This window comes from Protomyctophum parallelum, assembly GCF_964188405.1.
Source record: "Protomyctophum parallelum genome assembly, chromosome: 13".
Taxonomy (NCBI): domain Eukaryota; kingdom Metazoa; phylum Chordata; class Actinopteri; order Myctophiformes; family Myctophidae; genus Protomyctophum; species Protomyctophum parallelum.
In genome coordinates this window covers 39523221-39540720 of record NC_139708.1, presented here as the reverse complement: position 1 = coordinate 39540720, position 17500 = coordinate 39523221, and the positions used below count along the sequence as shown (strand labels likewise).

At 52.3% G+C, this 17500-nt stretch overlaps 2 protein-coding genes across 2 annotated transcripts in view; both read right to left on the bottom strand.

Moving 5' to 3' along the window:
• Positions 1–17500, bottom strand: part of LOC310869948 (hydroxyacylglutathione hydrolase, mitochondrial-like) — a 477037-nt gene that overhangs the window by 113046 nt on the left and 346491 nt on the right. The gene's annotated exons all lie outside the window — the stretch shown is intronic.
• On the bottom strand, positions 1272–16820 carry rai1 (retinoic acid induced 1; the record flags this gene model as incomplete). Its single annotated transcript, XM_083779107.1, is given in 20 exon segments — positions 1272–1280; positions 1780–1829; positions 5227–5320; positions 7381–7575; positions 8552–9216; positions 10424–10874; positions 10877–12775; positions 13313–13551; positions 13554–14196; positions 14198–14268; positions 14271–14640; positions 14876–15100; positions 15102–15182; positions 15184–15291; positions 15293–15487; positions 15489–15578; positions 15581–15613; positions 15615–15815; positions 15817–16197; positions 16815–16820. Coding segments are annotated over 20 exon segments (6006 nt in total).

The following is a 17500-nucleotide window of genomic DNA, read 5'->3' as shown; positions in this document are numbered from 1 at the left end:
ACTTGTACTAATACTGTTGACATTGAGTTACCTCAGTTTCCTCCAGGGGTGAATTGTCCCTTTAATTGTATTTCATTTGGGAGGGACGGAACATGTCCATTCATATTCATATGGAAACAGCAGCGCAACAACGGGCGGTACAGTTCAAAGTCGCACTGTACGTGTGCTCACATGGACATCAAAGAGGGCTGGCGTTCCTGTCCTTTTATCTCTCTGTATAAAGTGTCCTCTCTCTCTCTCTCTCTCTCTCTCTCTCTCTCTCTCTCTCTATCTCTCTCTCTCTCTCTCTCTCTCTCTAGACCATGAATGAATGAATGCAGCATTTTGCTGTGATGGTGAAAGAAATGCAAATGTGTCCCGTTCCTCTCTCCCTGCATGTCGTACCTTGAAGGCGGCGTTCAGGAGAATTGCCCTTTTTCCCCTAACTCTCCTGAACTTAACCCATTTTGGCCGGGAAACCCTTTTGGTGTTTTTAAGCATTATATGTTATACTTTTAGCCATTGGAAAATAGCAGATCTACACCGAGTGTAGGTCTGCTATTTTTGAAAGATCGTGAAAATGTGCCGTTTTTAACATATCTTTGCTTCAGGGGGGTCTCTGGAACTACATATTTTCAGCTGGGGGTCGGCGGCCAAATCCAGATAATTCTGGGGGTCCTTGACATGAAAAAGGTTGAGCACCACTGACATAGAAACACAGGGTTTAACCCTGTGAGCACCGCTGACAGAGAAACATAGGTCTTTCAGAAAACTGTCGGGATTTAGAAAGACACTTGTAGAATTGTTCCCATGGTCAAAATGGGTTAAATGCAAATGGAACTCTTTGTATGAATCAATGCTGTATATGCGCCAGTAACGGGCTCCAGTAAGGGGCTAAAACATTTCAAACTAAATTCCAGCCAAAAGTGACCTTTTTATAGAAATCTCAGCCCCTTTATAGCATTCTCTCCACGACGTCCACGGCAGGGATGCTGTGCTTTAAAGCTGCAGATCCTTCAGCACAACTGAAGAGCTAAGAATGTGAAAGCCTCCATAAACTGCAGTTTCACCTCACATTTACCTGTAACCGTGTTGTGACAAGGCTGTTGGTTGATTGATTGATTGATTGCTTGTTTGATTGATTGATTGGCCTATAATGATAAAAAAGATAAGTTCCTGCCAGTGCCCAGTATAACCTCCGCTATATATATAAACTTTATTACAGGCTTGTGGCCCACAGGGTAAGACAGTACATCACAAATAGGGTTGTAGGGCTGTAGACAACTAAGGCCTCACTCACACTGTTGCAACATGCATACAACATTTGTCTTGTGTCTTGTCCGTGTTTAATGGCTTCCGCCAATGCATTTCCAATGGAAGTCACATGGTTTGACAAAACATTTCTGTTTGATGGCTGTGTTGTGCCCCCCTCCATCCGCATCAAACAAACATGTTTGGTCAAACCATGTGACTTCCATTGGAAATGCATCGGGGGCGGCCATTAAACACGGACAAGACAAATGTTGTATGCATGTTGCAAAGGTGTGAGTCAGGCCAAATTAAGGCCTCCACAAACCATCAAAAAGACCACAACAATACAACAATATGAAGTGAACACATACATACGTACGACAAATTGGGCTTAATGCTTCAAATTTGTCCGTGCATGAACTTTTTTTGTTTGTCACTACTGTGTGCGTGCTTGCTTGTGTGCGCGTGTGCGCGTGTGTGTGTGTGTGTGTGTGTGTGTGTGTGTGCGTGTGTGCGTGTGTGTGTTTGTGTGTGTGTGCGTGGTCTCACCTCATGTTTGGGGCATTTGACGGAGAAGTCATCGTCATGGAACGTACAGCCTATAGGAAGTAGGAACACAGAGACATGGAGACCAATGAGAGAGCAGATAGAAGTTACAGCCTATAGAGCGTCGCAGTTTCATGACGTCGCCAGGCCCAGGAAATGATTCCCAATGCATTTTTCCCCATAGACATTTCAGAAAGTATTTATTTAAAGACGGTTACGCCGTGGACAAAGCCAACTCAAGTCGTGACAAATCATGACAACAAACACAATATTTGGACCAAACAAATAATTACAAAGATGAAAAACAACAAAAAAAGTGTTGTCACCTGCCTGTTTTTGCTTCTTTCTAATTATTTGTTCGGCCCCCAAAATAAAATAGTTTGTTGTCCTGATTTGTCACAACTCAAGTTGGCTTTGTACGAGGCTTAAAAGGTCTTTAAATAAATACTTTTGGGCCTTGGTAGGGGCGGGACTGCGACGCTCTATAGTAGAGCCGTAGAAGAAGAGAGCCAAGCCAATGTCCATATTAGGTCATCCCTATACGTTCTACGCCTGACAACAACTGCAGGGACATTCACAAGGTTTGATAACACACGCACACGCACACGCACACACACACACACACACACACACACACACACACACACACACACACACACACACACACACACACACACACACACACACACACACACACACACACACGCACACGCACACACACAGCTCGGTGAGCGATGTGCCTGCTTGGCAAACTAACTAATGTCCCATTACTGTGCATCATCAACTAGAATCTATGTGATTGTGCACGTCCTATCTTGTCAGATAGTGCCACCAGGTGCTTAATTGCTGGCTAAAGCTTGTTTCCGCCAGTATAGAGTATTGCTATAAAATGCTAACAAGATTCCTAGTGGACATTTCTTGGCTGAATTCCAATACCCAAAATCTATCGCTTGCTCGCTCACTCACTCACTCACTCACTCACTCACTCACTCACGGCACATTTTGTTTGCGGTGGAATTGTTTCCTGTCACCATACTGTACAGTCTATCCAATAAAGGCAGGAAAAAGCCACAAAAATAAATCTTAAAAAACAAGAAAGTATTGTGGAGGGCCGCGGGCTAAAAGGCTGCATAATATAAATTTTATTTCTATATAAACAGCAGTAAATGGCATTGTTTTGACAAGAGTATAATGTTATCATTATCTCTGACTTCAGTAAATAAATACACCTAGTTTCATTCTTTTTGTTGAAACCTCTGCATTCCGCATCCACCTTTCTGTTTCTTTTGGCACGAGCGGACATTTTTAGGGGGGGTGACAGGTTGTCAATCACACGGCAATTCACGGCAGTAAACAGATTGCGTGTATGTGAAATTAACAGGCTTCAAAATGCGCTTTTAGTCATTATTAGAAAGCACATTTTTATCTTCTAATTTCCAGGTAACGTTTCATGGGCCGGTCAGTCAGCCAAAGGGGTCGTACTTATGGCTGCCAGGCCGTGTAATGCACAGGTCTGTCTTAAACTGAGCAGGTGGGTGCCTTGCGTGGTTTCCACCATTGTCGGTGTGCGTGCATGCGTGCGTGCGTGCGTGCGTGCGTGCGTGCATGCGTGTATAGTGCACTTTGTAAAAGCACTTTGGTTAAACAGCACTAAAGAAATGCAGAGCATTTATAAGAAATCTGCATGGAAGCAATGGCACGCACACACACACTCCCCCCTATCTCTCGCTCATCATCGCATTTATTCAGCTCTCTGCACGCTCTCTCTCTCTCTCTCTCTCTCTCTCTCTCTATATCTTCTATCACTCCACAATATTCTGTCTTGATGCATTTCCCTTTCCTTATTTAAGCCGCCTCCGACCAGACCCCCCCCCCCCCCCCCCCCTCTACTCTCCACCCTTTTCATTTCCTCCATTCGCTCTGCCCGGCTCATTTGTCCCCCCCCCCCCCCCCCCCCTCTCTCTCTCTCTCTCTCTCTCTCTCTCTCTCTCTCTCTCTCTCTCTCTCTCTCTCTCTCTCTCTCTCTCTCTCTCTCTCTCTCTCTCTCTCTCTCTCTCTCTCTCTCTCTCAATCCACCTTCAATGTTACACTCCCTACCGATCACCCCCACTCCCCACTCCCGCCACCCATTCATCTATTCCTCTCTGGCCCCATGCTTTTCTCTGCTTCCCTCTCTGTCCGTCCGTCCCCCCATTTCTCTCTCTGCGCTCTCTCTTACCTATATCTTTAGTACACATAGTGGTATTTGGGGGAGGGTCTTACCTATCTCTTTAGCACACACACACAGTGGTATTTGGGGGAGGGTCTTACCTATCTCTTTAGCACACACACATAGTGGTATTTGGGGGAGGGTCTTACCTATCTCTTTAGCACACACATGTAGTGGTATTTCGGGGAGGGTCTTACCTATCTCTTTAGCACACACACACACAGTGGTATTTGGGGGAGGGTCTCACCTATCTCTTTAGCACACACACACAGTGGTATTTGGGGGAGGGTCTCACCTATCTCTTTAGCACACACACACAGTGGTATTTGGGGGAGGGTCTTACCTATCTCTTTAGCACACACACACACACACACACACACAGTGGTATTTGGGGGAGGGTCTCACCTATCTCTTTAGCACACACACACAGTGGTATTTGGGGGAGGGTCTCACCTATCTCTTTAGCACACACACACACAGTGGTATTTGGGGGAGGGTCTTACCTATCTCTTTAGCACACACACACAGTGGTATTTGGGGGAGGGTCTTACCTATCTCTTTAGCACACACACACACAGTGGTATTTGGGGGAGGGTCTCACCTATCTCTTTAGCACACACACATAGTGGTATTTGGGGGAGGGTCTCACCTATCTCTTTAGCACACACACACACACACACACACAGTGGTATTTGGGGGAGGGTCTTACCTATCTCTTTAGCACACACACACAGTGGTATTTGGGGGAGGGTCTTACCTATCTCTTTAGCACACACACACAGTGGTATTTGGGGGAGGGTCTTACCTATCTCTTTAGCACACACACACAGTGGTATTTGGGGGAGGGTCTCACCTATCTCTTTAGCACACACACATAGTGGTATTTGGGGGAGGGTCTCACCTATCTCTTTAGCACACACACACACACACAGTGGTATTTGGGGGAGGGTCTTACCTATCTCTTTAGCACACACACACAGTGGTATTTGGGGGAGGGTCTTACCTATCTCTTTAGCACACACACATAGTGGTATTTGGGGGAGGGTCTTACCTATCTCTTTAGCACACACATGTAGTGGTATTTGGGGGAGGGTCTTACCTATCTCTTTAGCACACACACATAGTGGTATGTGGGGGAGGGTCTTGCCTATCTCTTTAGCACACACATAGTGGTATTTGGGGGAGGGTCTCACCTATCTCTTTAGCACACACACATATTGGTATTTGGGGGAGGGTCTTACCTATCTCTTTAGCACACACGTAGTGGTATTTACGATGGCAGCCTCTCCAGCAGCAGAGAAGGGACGCCCCCGCAATCTGGCACTTGTAGCAGTCCTGCAAGGGTCAGACAGACAGACAGACAGGCAGGCAGGCAGGCAGGCAGGCAGGCAGGCAGGCAGGCAGGCAGGCAGGCAGGCAGGCAGGCAGGCAGGCAGGCAGACAGGCAGGCAGGCAGGCAGGCAGGCAGGCAGGCAGGCAGGCAGGCAGACAGGCAGGCAGGCAGGCAGGCAGGCAGGCAGGCAGGCAGGCAGGCGGAGAGAGAGAAGGAGAGAAGAGTGACAGATGGTTAACAATGCCTCATTTGCTATTTTGGGCATATAATATACTGTATATCTCATAATTATGGTCTATTCATTGCATGGTCATTGTATCCACCTCTCATTATCGTGTATTGTTGCTGTCGTCGGGCAGAAACCTCTTGTCACCATATTTTTACTTTTTGTGAGGTTTTTTGTAAGCTTGAAAATCAGCTTGAAATTGAATTCTGTAAAGTAACAGTTTTGCACATTGCGAGGTCTGCGCCCCACAGTGATGTCATGTAAGCTATATCAGTGCATTGCTTAATTTACAAGAAGTCTACACAATAAGAGAATGTAGAAGAATTGTTATTTTGATCAACGTTTGTCTGTTATCCATACTATAAATGCGCCACGTCTCTGTCTGTCTGTCTGTCTGTCTGTCTGTCTGTCTGTCTGTCTGTCTGTCTGTCTGTCTGTCTGTCTGTCTGTCTGTCTGTCTGTCTGTCTGCGTGTGTGTGTGTGTATGGCTGTAATGCACGTAACTCGAGAACCGTTTGACCCACCGACTTCACATTCGGCACACGCGTTCCACACCCCCACAGGGAGTGCAGTGCCCGGTATCGAGTCGGTCGGACCCACGGTTCTCCAGAACCACCACAAAGGGCTCTGGTCAGGCTCTGCCAGTGGGCCTAATGAGGCCAACTCCTTTCACCTGGGCCAGGCTCTGCCAGTGGGCCTAATGAGGCCAACTCCTTTCACCTGGGCCAGGCTCTGCCAGTGGGCCTAATGAGACCAACTCCTTTCACCTGGGCCAGGCTCTGCCAGTGGGCCTAATGAGGCCAACTCCTTTCACCTGGGCCAGGCTCTGCCAGTGGGCCTAATGAGACCAACTCCTTTCACCTGGGCCAGGCTCTGCCAGTGGGCCTAATGAGGCCAACTCCTTTCACCTGGGCCAGGCTCTGCCAGTGGGCCTAATGAGGCCAACTCCTTTCACCTGTGCAGTTTCCAGCCTCTGCCTCAGCCAATTGAGGCTCAACCAATCAGGCTCTGCCAGTGGGCAGAATTGATTGCCAAGTACACTTTTCAGTTTGCAGTCTTCACACACAGAGATCTGCATGTGGGACAGTTAAAACGGGTGCTATAGAGCACCGAAGTCCTGACGTAACTCGCTCATCCCGACGATTCCCCTGGTTCGCGGAAGTAATTTCTCTATGGAGAATAACATGGGGTGATCTTAATATCGTCTACTATAAGCGTTGTGGTCCAAAAATAAACAAGCTGTCTCTGCGTTATTGTTAGGGAGGTGATCTGTATCGTTTGCAACAGTCAGTCACTCATATATGATACAGTCTGCTTCTAGCGAAAATCTAACTAATTCAGCTGCAGTAACATTAGCGTTTTCTCTCAGTCAGTTGATTCTTCATATCCATATGAGTGAAGCGGCCGGGGTGACATGTTTATTTTTCAAACACAGTTGTTACAGTATATGAGGCGATCTAAAATCGCCTCAATGGGGATTTCAATGCAACTAAACAAATACATGAACCTGGGGACTGATGCCCTCTACTGAAAGTGACGTCAGACTTTGGTGCTCTATTACAACGTATATCATTAGGTTCCCAAGTTGCATCGTTCCCAAGTAGCCCGGTGGCCGACTGCGACGGGCACGTACAGGTCTAGTCTCTCCTAACGGTACCAACATCAATACCGCATGGAATTGTGGACAAAACCTTATCCAAAGATAACAAGACATTCTTTAGTCTTGGGTGTGTGTGCGGCTAAATCTCATCAAACGGTGGCTCCGAAATTCCGAATACAAAAATAGGCCTTGCTATGGAAAAGGTTGAAAAGCACTGAGCTGCAGTGTATGGTTACCGTTTGTGTGGCGCTGACGGCGGCCTCCTTCAGGCCGTACAGCCTCCCAGACACCATCACCACTCCCTTAGTCCAGATGGCACAGTTCTCGTGAGCCCAGTGCTCGTTGGCCTCGGCCTCGCCCCGCAGCCTCTGGAACAAGCCTCCGCCTCCTCCCCGCTGGTCGACTCCTTCCTGCTTGTCACCGCCTCCCTGCTGGTCACCCAAGGTTATTACAGTTAACTAAAACTATTTCCGCTAACTGGAACTAAATAAAAACTAGAGAAGGAAGAGAAAAACAATAGCTAACTGAAACTGTATTGTGCGTTTACAAAACAAACTAAAACTAACTAAAAATGTTTGTGCGTTTTTTGTGAGTTTTTTTTGTCTGTCAGTCTCTCAAAATCCCCATACATGGGAAAAGCCCCCATATATTGTGCCCAGGACTCGTGACATCACTATGACACCATCAGGGATCATAGTAAATGCGACTTGCGGTCACAATGAAGCCCATATATGGAGGTCCCTGATGGAGAAACCCTGTACACTCAAGACACGCTCCATATATGGCCAGTGCCTAGGTCCCTCAGGCTTCTCGCCCTCAGGCGTCTTACTGGTTTATCCCATTTTTGTGTTTTAAGCATTACAGTATGTTATACTTTAGCTATTGAGTATAACATACTCAATAGTAATATGTACTTTGAGAAATCGTGAAAATGTAGTGCAAATCTTTGAATATATATTCTTTCAGAGCCAACATTTTTAACTCAAATCTTCGCTTCTGGAAGGTCCCTGAAACAACATGTTTTCAGATGGGGGTCCTTGACATGAAAATGTTTGAGAACCACTGATATAGAAACATGGGTTTTTCTGAAAACTGTCAGGATTTGGAAGGCATTTGTAGAATCCTTTCTCAGGCGTCTTACTGGTTTATATATGCTTAATCAGTAACTAAATATACATTTAAAAGTTTTTATTACACAAAGGGCAGAAAAAAGACTAAAATAAACAAGACAAAAAATTAAGCGTTTTCACAAAAAATAAATAAATAAATAAAAACTACCAAACCCGCTCTAAAAACGAACTAAAACTAACTGAATTAAAAAATAAAATAAAAAGTAAAAACAAACTAGGCCTACCGGTAAAAACTAAAACTAAACTATAATAAAAACTAAATAAAAACTATTATAACCTTGTGTTCACCGCCGCCTCCCGACTGGTCACCGGAGCCCTCCGTGGAGGTTGCATCGCCTGCCATAGCGGTAGCATCGCCTGCCGTAGCGGTGGCATCGCCTGCCGTAGCGGTAGCATCGCCTGCCGTAGCGGTGGCATCGCCTGCCGTAGCGGTGGCATCGCCTGCCGTAGCGGTAGCATCGCCTGCCGTAGCGGTGGCATCGCCTGCCATAGCGGTAGCATCGCCTGCCGTAGCGGTGGCATCGCCTGCCGTAGCGGTAGCATCGCCTGCCGTAGCGGTGGCATCGCCTGCCGTAGCGGTGGCATCGCCTGCCGTCGTAGTGGTGTTGTCCCCCGTAGCGGTGGTGTTTCCCCCCGTAGCGGTGCCGTTACCCGCCGTAGCAGTGGTGTTAGCCCCCGTAGCGCTGCCGTTACCCGCCGTAGCAGTGGTGTTAGCCCCCGTAGCGCTGCCGTTACCCGCCGTAGCAGTGGTGTTAGCCCCCGTAGCGCTGCCGTTGCCCTCCGTAGCAGTGGTGTTAGCCCCCGTAGCGCTGCCGTTACCCGCCGTAGCAGTGGTGTTATACGCCGTAGCGGTGGCGTTATCCCTCGTGGCCTGGAGCTGACGCATCCGTCTGAACCTCTCTCGGAGCGTTATCCTGCGCGGGCCTCCTCCTCCACCACCACCTTCGCCAGTGGAGAAAAAAAAAAGGTACTCCCATTTATTTACTTCAGTGAAAGTATAAATTACTAGAATACGGAAATACTCTGTTACAATAAAAGTCCGGAATTCAACATGCACTTGAGTAAAATGTACAAAAGTATTGGCATCACACAAAATGTACCTACTAGGCGGAAGGACCCGTTTCAAGTTTTCAAATGTATAAAAAGATCTTTTAACTAGAAAAAGTGCCCTTCTGGGCACAGGTCTCCACCAGGTTATCCACAGATCCGTGCAGTTAGAGGTAAAAACACTTTTCGGCCAGTTATAGCGCCACCTTGAGGCTGAGTTGAAATTGTTCATGTGGCATTTTGTCCTCGGCCTAGTGGGAATGTGGGTGCACAATTTCACGGAAATCACGCGATGTGTTCATGATTTGCAGCATTTTGTTTGAAACTGAGCACTCCTGTGAACTTTGGAAGCCAATCTTAACCAATCAGGATGGAGTGTGAGAAATCTGAAAGACCGGTTTGGTTGAATGGCTCTAGAGAGACTGTGTACCAATTTGCGTGATGTTTGGACAAAATCTGTAGGTGTGCTGTGCAAAAACTTGTTTTGCACAAAGCGGCCTCCTGGTGGCGCTATAACAGGCCGTTCTGGAAAGTTTGGGGCAGAGGTTCATTGTTGGCATCCAGGGAGTGTGTGTGCAAAATTTGGCATCGACCGGGTTAACGGTGGCCGAGATTAGCTGCTCACGGACGGACGGACACACACACACACACACACACACACACACGGACGGACACACGGACGGACGGAGTGCAAAACATACTCTCCCCCCATGCCTTCGGCCTGGTGGAGACAAAAATAGTCAAAATGTAGGCTATATAGGGCTGAAGAGGTTAATGTATGTTTTGTAGTAATAATCACTAATGTTTGTTTTCCGAATATAAGACGACTCTGATTATAAGACGACCCCCCATTTTTCAAGACTCATTTGTGGGAAAATAAATAAATAGTCCCAAATTAAAATATGACCCCATTTTTGGGGATATGGAAATTGTAGTCAAATGCGGGTCGGTAGACTGATATGCATGTCAAACTGGGGGGGGGGGGGGTCCTTGAAATTAACCATGCATGGCATATCTTTTCAAATGGGGGGTCCGCGGGGATATAATTAGTGTCACTTTTGGGGGTCACTTGACATTACAAGCACTGCATTACACCACTGACCTCCTCTCCTCTCCGCTCGCTCCACCCGTCTGTGTCGGTGCCAGTGATGGTGTCCACCGCTACCGCTGGTACCGCCGCTGCTGCTGCCTTCCTTCTCCCCGCCGCCGCCGCCCTCTCCCTCGGCCTTGAAGGAGGAGCCGGCCGGCTCCCCTGTGGCGCCGCCGCCCTCCTGGCGGTCGCTGCTTCCGCCGTCGGCCGTCTCCGCCGCCAGGCTGCTCTCCGCCCTGAAGCGTTGTTCTGTGTACCGTCTGGACAGGATCTTCCGCGGCATGCTGTCCTCCGTGTAGTAGGGCCCGCACAGGTCGCCCAGGTCCCTGTAGTTGGCCGGCCGCCCGCACAGGCAACACTCGAGACGCCGCCGCTGTCCGTGGTCGTCCGCAGGGTTCCCGTGGACGACCGCGGGTCCCTGGTGCATGGCGGCGGCGCGCGGCACTATCCTGGCCACCGTGACGTGGGGTTCTTCATCTTCAGGAGCCTCCTCTTCCGCCGCTTCTGAAGGACCAGGGCCTCCTCGGGCCTGTTGACCACGGCGCACCACGAGGGGAAGTCGCGGGCGTCAGTGATGCGCACGTAGGGGCGGAAGGACAGCCTGGCGTCCTTGGGGAGGGGCCTGCGGCGGATCCGTTTCATGGCGACCGCCTCCGCCTTCCTCTCCGGCGCCGTGACCACGGGACCCACGACGTCCCCCTCCTCCTCCTCCTTTTCCTGGCTCGTTTCCGCTCCTCCCCTCTTTTCCCGCTCCTCTCGCTCCCTCTCCTCCTTCTCCCTCTGCTCGCAGCCGGCCGCCCTCACCACGGCCTCGATGACCTCCAGGGCGTCCTTCATGCCGGGCTTCGGCCCGGGCTTCTTGTACACCTTGACGGGCTTGCCGGGGATCTGCTCCCCCGCCGGAGCCCTCCCTCGTTTCCTCTTGGCAGGGTTGGCCGAGGGTTTCCGGCCTCTCCGGGGCTTCTGGGGGAGCTCCGTGCCGGCGGCCTGGGCGGGGGGTTCCGTCGGTGTCTCGGCGTGGCTGAGGGGACGAGGCGAAGACGACTCGGCGGACGGCGTCTTGATTTCTTCCGTCGTCGCCGCTACCTCCTCCTGCTCTTGTCGCTGTGGTTGTTGTTGTTGTTGTGTCTGTTCCGGCGTTTCGGTCGATGTTGTCTCGGGCGCGTCCGCTCCCTCTGCCACGAGGGCCGCCGCCGCCTGACCTTTCCGTCGCTTCCTCCTCTGCTTCAGGTGCATCTCGTGGTTGTTCTTGATGGCCCTCTGTTTGGCGAGCCGCGGCGTCGTGACGATCAGGCTCTGGGCCTCCAGGGCGACCTCCGAGGCGTCCGTGCTCTCCACCATGGCCCATCGCTTCCTCTTGGTTCTGGTGGACTTTGTGTTGCCGCCGCCCGCGGCCGAGTCCGGTGGAGCCCCTGCCGGGGCAGCCGGCTGTGTTAACTCGCGGCGGGCGCCTGCCGCAGACGCCGCCTCCTTCTGGGCCCCCGTCGAGTTCCAAACCTCGACACCTGCCGACTCCCCTTTAGTCTCTTTGCTTCCTGTCGTCTTTTCCCGTCTCACTCCTTCCGGTTTGGCGTTTTCCAGCCTGGTCTCCTCCGGCCTTGCCAACGCCTCCTCCTCTCGCGCCTCCTGTCTCACCCTTTCCGGGTCCCGCGCCTCCTCCTTTCTCACGGCGTCCCCGCCCTCTTGTCTCGCTCCGTCCTTTTTAGATTCGACCCGTTTGGCCTCCCCCTTCGGCGCGCCGTCGGTGTCGCTAACCGTCGCAGACGTCTCGCCGTCCTTCGGGACGTGTTGAGACGGAAGCTTACTGGCTGCGTCGTCCATTAGAGCGCCGCCGTCCGACTGCGGAGTCGACGGGAGATGTTTCTTTGAGCCGGGAGATGTTTTCTGCACCATGGCCTCGTATTTCTGCCCCCTGCCCTTGCGTGGCGGGAGCACCTTTGTTTTCGTGGGGCACTGAGGGAGCATGGCGGGCGCCTCGCTCGTGATGTCACCGTCAGCCACCGCGGCGGGCGGTGCGTCTTTGGTCGTCGGGGAAGCGCTCGCGGAGGAGGCTTTTTTGGGCGGCCCTCGCTTCCTTCTGGGGCCGCGGACGCCCTTCTCCTTGGGTTTGGGCGGAGCCTGTTGTTCCACCGGGTCGGCGTCCGGTGGCAGCGGCTTTGGTTTGGGCTTCGGGCCTCTCTTTTTCTTCACGGGCACGGGAGACGGCTCCGGGCTGAGTTTTCGTTTTATCGGAAGAAGCTTCTCTTCAGCTTGAGTAGTCGATGAAGGTGTAACGAGTGGCACTTTTGCATCTTTGTTCTTGTCCGTTTCAGGAATGACACTTGTGTCCGTGTTCTTGTCGGTTTTAACATTAACACTTGGATCCTGTTGTGTCCTCGGAGAAGCTTCTGCTTTCAGAGGAACCTCAACGGGTTTTGTTCCGGTCAGAGTTTGTGCTGGAATCTTCTCCTCTGTGTCCTTTTCTTTCTTTTTGCCTTTCTCTTTCTCTTTTGAAAGTGAGCTCTTTCTGGATCTGAGGATCATGTTCTTTCCATCACTTCCCGTCGCTTTTATTTCATAGCTCTCCTGTTTAACTTTGTGGATTACTTGTTTTGCTTCCTGTTTCACTTGTTTTGTTTCCTGGTTCACTTGTTTTGCTTCCTGGTTCACTTGTTTTGATTCCTGGTTCACTTGTTTTGCTTCCTGGTTCACTTGTTTTGCTTCCTGGTTCAGCTGTTTTGCTTCCTGGTTCACTTGTTTTACTTCCTGGTTCACTTGTTTTACTTCCTGTTTTACTTGTTTTGCTTCTTGGTTCACTTGTTTTACTTCCTGTTTTACTTGTTTTGCTTGCTGGTCAACTTGTTTTGCTTCCTGGTGAACTTGTTTTGCTTCCTGGTTAACTTGTTTTACTTCCTGGTTTACTTGTGGCACAGTATTTAAGCTCTTCTGTCCTCTCCCCGATGCCTCTGGAGGCTGAATGGTTCCTTCTTGTTGTATGAGCTTTGCTTTAGAGACGGAGCCTTTGGGGCGACCCACGGGGGCCCTGGGGGGCACAATGTCAACAGGAGGTGGAACATCAGCAGGCTTAGGGCCCGGCTTAGGCCCTGGTTTTGGACCAGGTTTTAGGCCTGGCTTTGGACCCGGTTTGGGTCCAGGTTTTGCCCAGTTTTAGAACCCGGTTTGGGTCCTGGTTTGCGCCTCACAGGGGGCTCAGCTTTTAGGGGCAGATCTGGTAAAATTGACACAGGTTTCACTACTACTGTAGGGTTGCCCGATTTAGGCCCGGGTTTTGGCCCGGGTTTAGGTCCAGGCTTAGACACAGGTTTAGGTCCTGGTTTGGGACCTGGTTTCACTCCTGGTTTTGGGCCTGGTTTCGGGCCCGGTTTTGCTCCAGGTTTGGGGCCAGGTTTTGGGCCAGGCTTTGAACCTGGTTTTGGCCCGGGTTTTCTCTTGGCATTAGGCTCGACTTTAGGAGGCACTTCTGGTGCGTTGAACGAGCGGGTGCACATTCTAGAGCGAGAGCCCTCGGTTAAAGGTTTCGGCGCCTGCGTGGAGGAGTCCTGGTGAGCGAGCTCCATCTGCTCCGAGAAGAGGGCGGTTTTGCTGGGGGTCATGCAGGGTGTCAGCGGCGGTGGCAAGGGGTCACCCTCCTCCTCCTCCTCCTCCTCCCCCTCCTCCCTGTCTAAGCTCGGCTGTCGGCCAATTCCCACGCCCGAGGGCGCGAGTCTCCGCCTGCCCCTGGCGTGCTTGCGTCCGAAGGCCCGCTGCGGCTGAGCGGACGGGTCCACGGGTTCGGGACTGGCCGAGGAGGGGGGTCACGGCGCTCGCGCAGCCGATTCCCGGCTCCGCGTCCTCGTCGCCTTTCTTGGGGGAGGGCGCGTGTCGGCCCAGGAGGCGGCCGAGGGAAGGATGGACCTCCCGGGCAGCTGGGGGGAGTCCGGCTCCAGCACCTTCACGTCGCTGTGATCGACGTGGTCCGGGGCCTGGGTCCGAGTCGGAGGCGGCGGCGGCGGCCTCGCCTTGTCGTCGAGGGCCGAGGAGACGGGCGTGGCCGTCCGGGGCCGAGGAGCCGCGTCGCCCCCCGGCGGCCGAGTCTCTCTCCGAAGCACGCTCCGGCAGAGCCGCCGTCGCCGCGGCGCTCTCTGCCGCGTCGGGCTGGCCGGCGGCCACGGCGGCCTCGGCGTCGGTAGGAAGGTCTGGACTGTCTGTCCTGCTGCAGAGCTCTTCAGAAGGCTCCTCGAGCTCCTCCTCTTCTCCGTTACGGACGTTCTCGTCCGTCGATGACTGGCTCACTGTGGCTTCCTCGCTCTCCTCCTCCTCCTCCTCCACCCTAAGCTCAGCAGATGGAGGAGGGGACGGAGAATGTTGCTGCTGTTGCTTTATTTCCACCTCATCATCGTCCTCCTCCTCTTCCTCCTCCTCCTCCTCCTCCTCCTCTTCCTCCTCCTCCTCCTCTTCCTCCTCATCTTCCTCTCCTCTGCTCGCTCCCTTCTCCGAGCCGGCGGCGTCCGAGGCCTCGCGGTGGCGGCGGTGGTGGTGGTGGGGGGTCGGCGAGGGGCTCTCCGAGCTGTCCTCCTTCTCCGTGGTGGAATACCGGTCCTGTTCCAGGAGATCACCCGTCCTGGAGATGAACGGCGACGTCTTGGCCGAGCTCTCCGAGGCCGAGGACGGCGGTGACTCGGACTTGAAGCCGGCCTCCGACTTCAGCTCCCCGCTCCCGCTCCTCCGGGACGCCCCCCTTGGGGCTGGCGTCGGAGATAGAGTGGTCCGGGGAGTCCCTGCGAGGGTCGGGGGTCATACTTGCCCTGGATGTCCTGGTACACGGCCTGCTCGTAGCAGTAGCTCTTCTCCAGAGCCTCCTTGTTCGCTTCGCCGAAGAGAGCTGGGCTCTCTCGTCCTCCTCTCCGACCACTTCTCCAGCTTCTCCGGAGAGCAGGCGGCGAGCGGCTCCTTCGCCCGCAGGTCCGGAGCCGCGTTCGTCGGCGCCACCTCCTCCTCCTCCTCCTCCTCCTCCTCCTCCTCTTCGGCCAGCTTCTCCGTCCAGGCCGACTCCTCGAAGTTCTCCTTCACGGTCAGCTCTCCGTTGTTGCCCGCCGCCGCGCTGGATGTCCGGCGGGGAGTCCTGCCGCTCCTGCTTCACGGGGCTGGGCACCGTGGCCACGCTGGCCGGGGAGCGCTCGTCGCCCACTCGCTCTTCGCTGGCGTGCTCATGCCGTCTCCGCCGCTGCTGCCGCAGCCCGCCCTGCCCCCCCCCCGCCGCCGCCACCACCCCCGCCCCCCGCCGACTGGCACCGGGGGGTGGTGGTTCGGGGGTCAGGTTGTGGAGGCCCGAGTCCCCCGATCGGGTGGACATGTCGTCCGGGGAGGTCATGGAGCAGGAGGAGACGGCGTCCAGGTTGAGGTGGTGAGCGTTGTTGTTCGGCGGCCTGCGCCGGACTCCGGCCCTGCTGGCCGCAGTAGTAGTAGCCGCGGTCCATCTGCTGCTCGTCACTGCTGCTGGAGTAGCCCGTCTCCTGGAGCTCCATGGGCAGCTGGTGGTGCTGGTGGTGCTGCGGGGTGGAGTAGGGCTCGTGCATGGGGCCTCCTCCTCCTCCGTCGGGGGTAGGGCGGGGCTCCTGTACTCCTTGTAGTCGCTGTCTCCTCCTCCTCCTCCGCCCTTCCTGGATGAGGAGGAGGGTGGTGGTGGTGGTGCCGCTGCCGGCGCTGCTGTTGCTGCCGGCGCTGCTGTTGCGCTTGGCCGCCTTCTTGTTGGCCAGCAGCGCCTCGGACAGGAGCAGCTGCTGCACGTTGTTGGAGATGTTCTCCACCTGAGAGAGAGAGAGGGAGAGAGAGGAGAGAGAGAGAGAGAGAGAGAGAGAGAGAGAGAGAGAGAAGAGAGAGAGAGAGTAGAGAAGAGAGAGAGAGAGAGAGAGAGAGGAGAGAGAGAGAGAGGGAGAGAGGAGAGAGAGAGAGGGAGGAGAGAAGAGAGAGAGAGAGGAGAGAGAGAGGGAGAGAGAGAGAGAGAGAGAGAGAGGAGAGAGAAGAGAGAGAGAGAGAGAGAGAGAGAGAGAGATAGAGAGGAGAGAGAGAGAGAGAGAGGAGAGAGGAGAGAGAGAGAGAGAGAGAGAGAGAGAGGCAGGGAGAGGAGAGACAGCATTAGTGATGTTGAACCGACCAGTGAGCTTTCTTCTTATCTCTGATCGCTAATTATCTTTATCGTTCCACATGTGATGTTATTCACACACATCACACACACACACACACTCACACACACACCCACACACACACACACACACACACACACACACACACACACACACACACACACACACACACACAACACACACACACACAAGGCGGTAAACCAGAGACACTGTCAGAGCTGTTATGTGGACTTCAACGTCGTCTGCCATACAATTACAATAGCAGCGGTTCTCTGACTGACCGCCATAACCTCTGAGAGTGTATAAATGGAACCTTCGAACGATTCCCTACAGGTATATCTTTTGATAAAAGGATTCCCAACCCTATAATCCTCACTCATTCAGCTGTGTGTGAATGAAATATGCATACAGTACTTATAGCAACATATCGTTTCAAGTTAGAAAAACAATTTTCTGCTTCATATTCCGTGTCAAAACTCAGACATACAGTATGTGACTAAATTTGACTGAGGGGGCTGCCATTGGATTTTTTTGAATTTTTGTTTTTTCACGTCATATGAAAGCAGGGAATCATAGAATTGACATAATTTGGTTGTTCAGTTTGACCCACCAGTTTTGGAGATATGGCTTATAGAGTAATGTCTTGCAGAAAAACAGCGAGTTGAGAAAACAGGCTTGAAAGGTTCACTTCTGTGGTCTCTAACATTATACCTATCTACATGTTTAACCCATTCTGAACGGGCACCCATTTTGGTGTCAGCATCATGTTATGCTTTAGCTATTGAAAAATAGCAGATCTACAAGCTCATATCGCGCCACCGAGTGGCGCGATACGAGCTTGTAGGTCTGCTATTTTTGAAAAATCAAAGACACTTTTAGAATCTGATCTCAGGTCAGAATGGGTTAATAATGAAACTGTCCAGGATGTAATAGACATTTTTAGAATCTGATCTCAGGTTCAGAATGG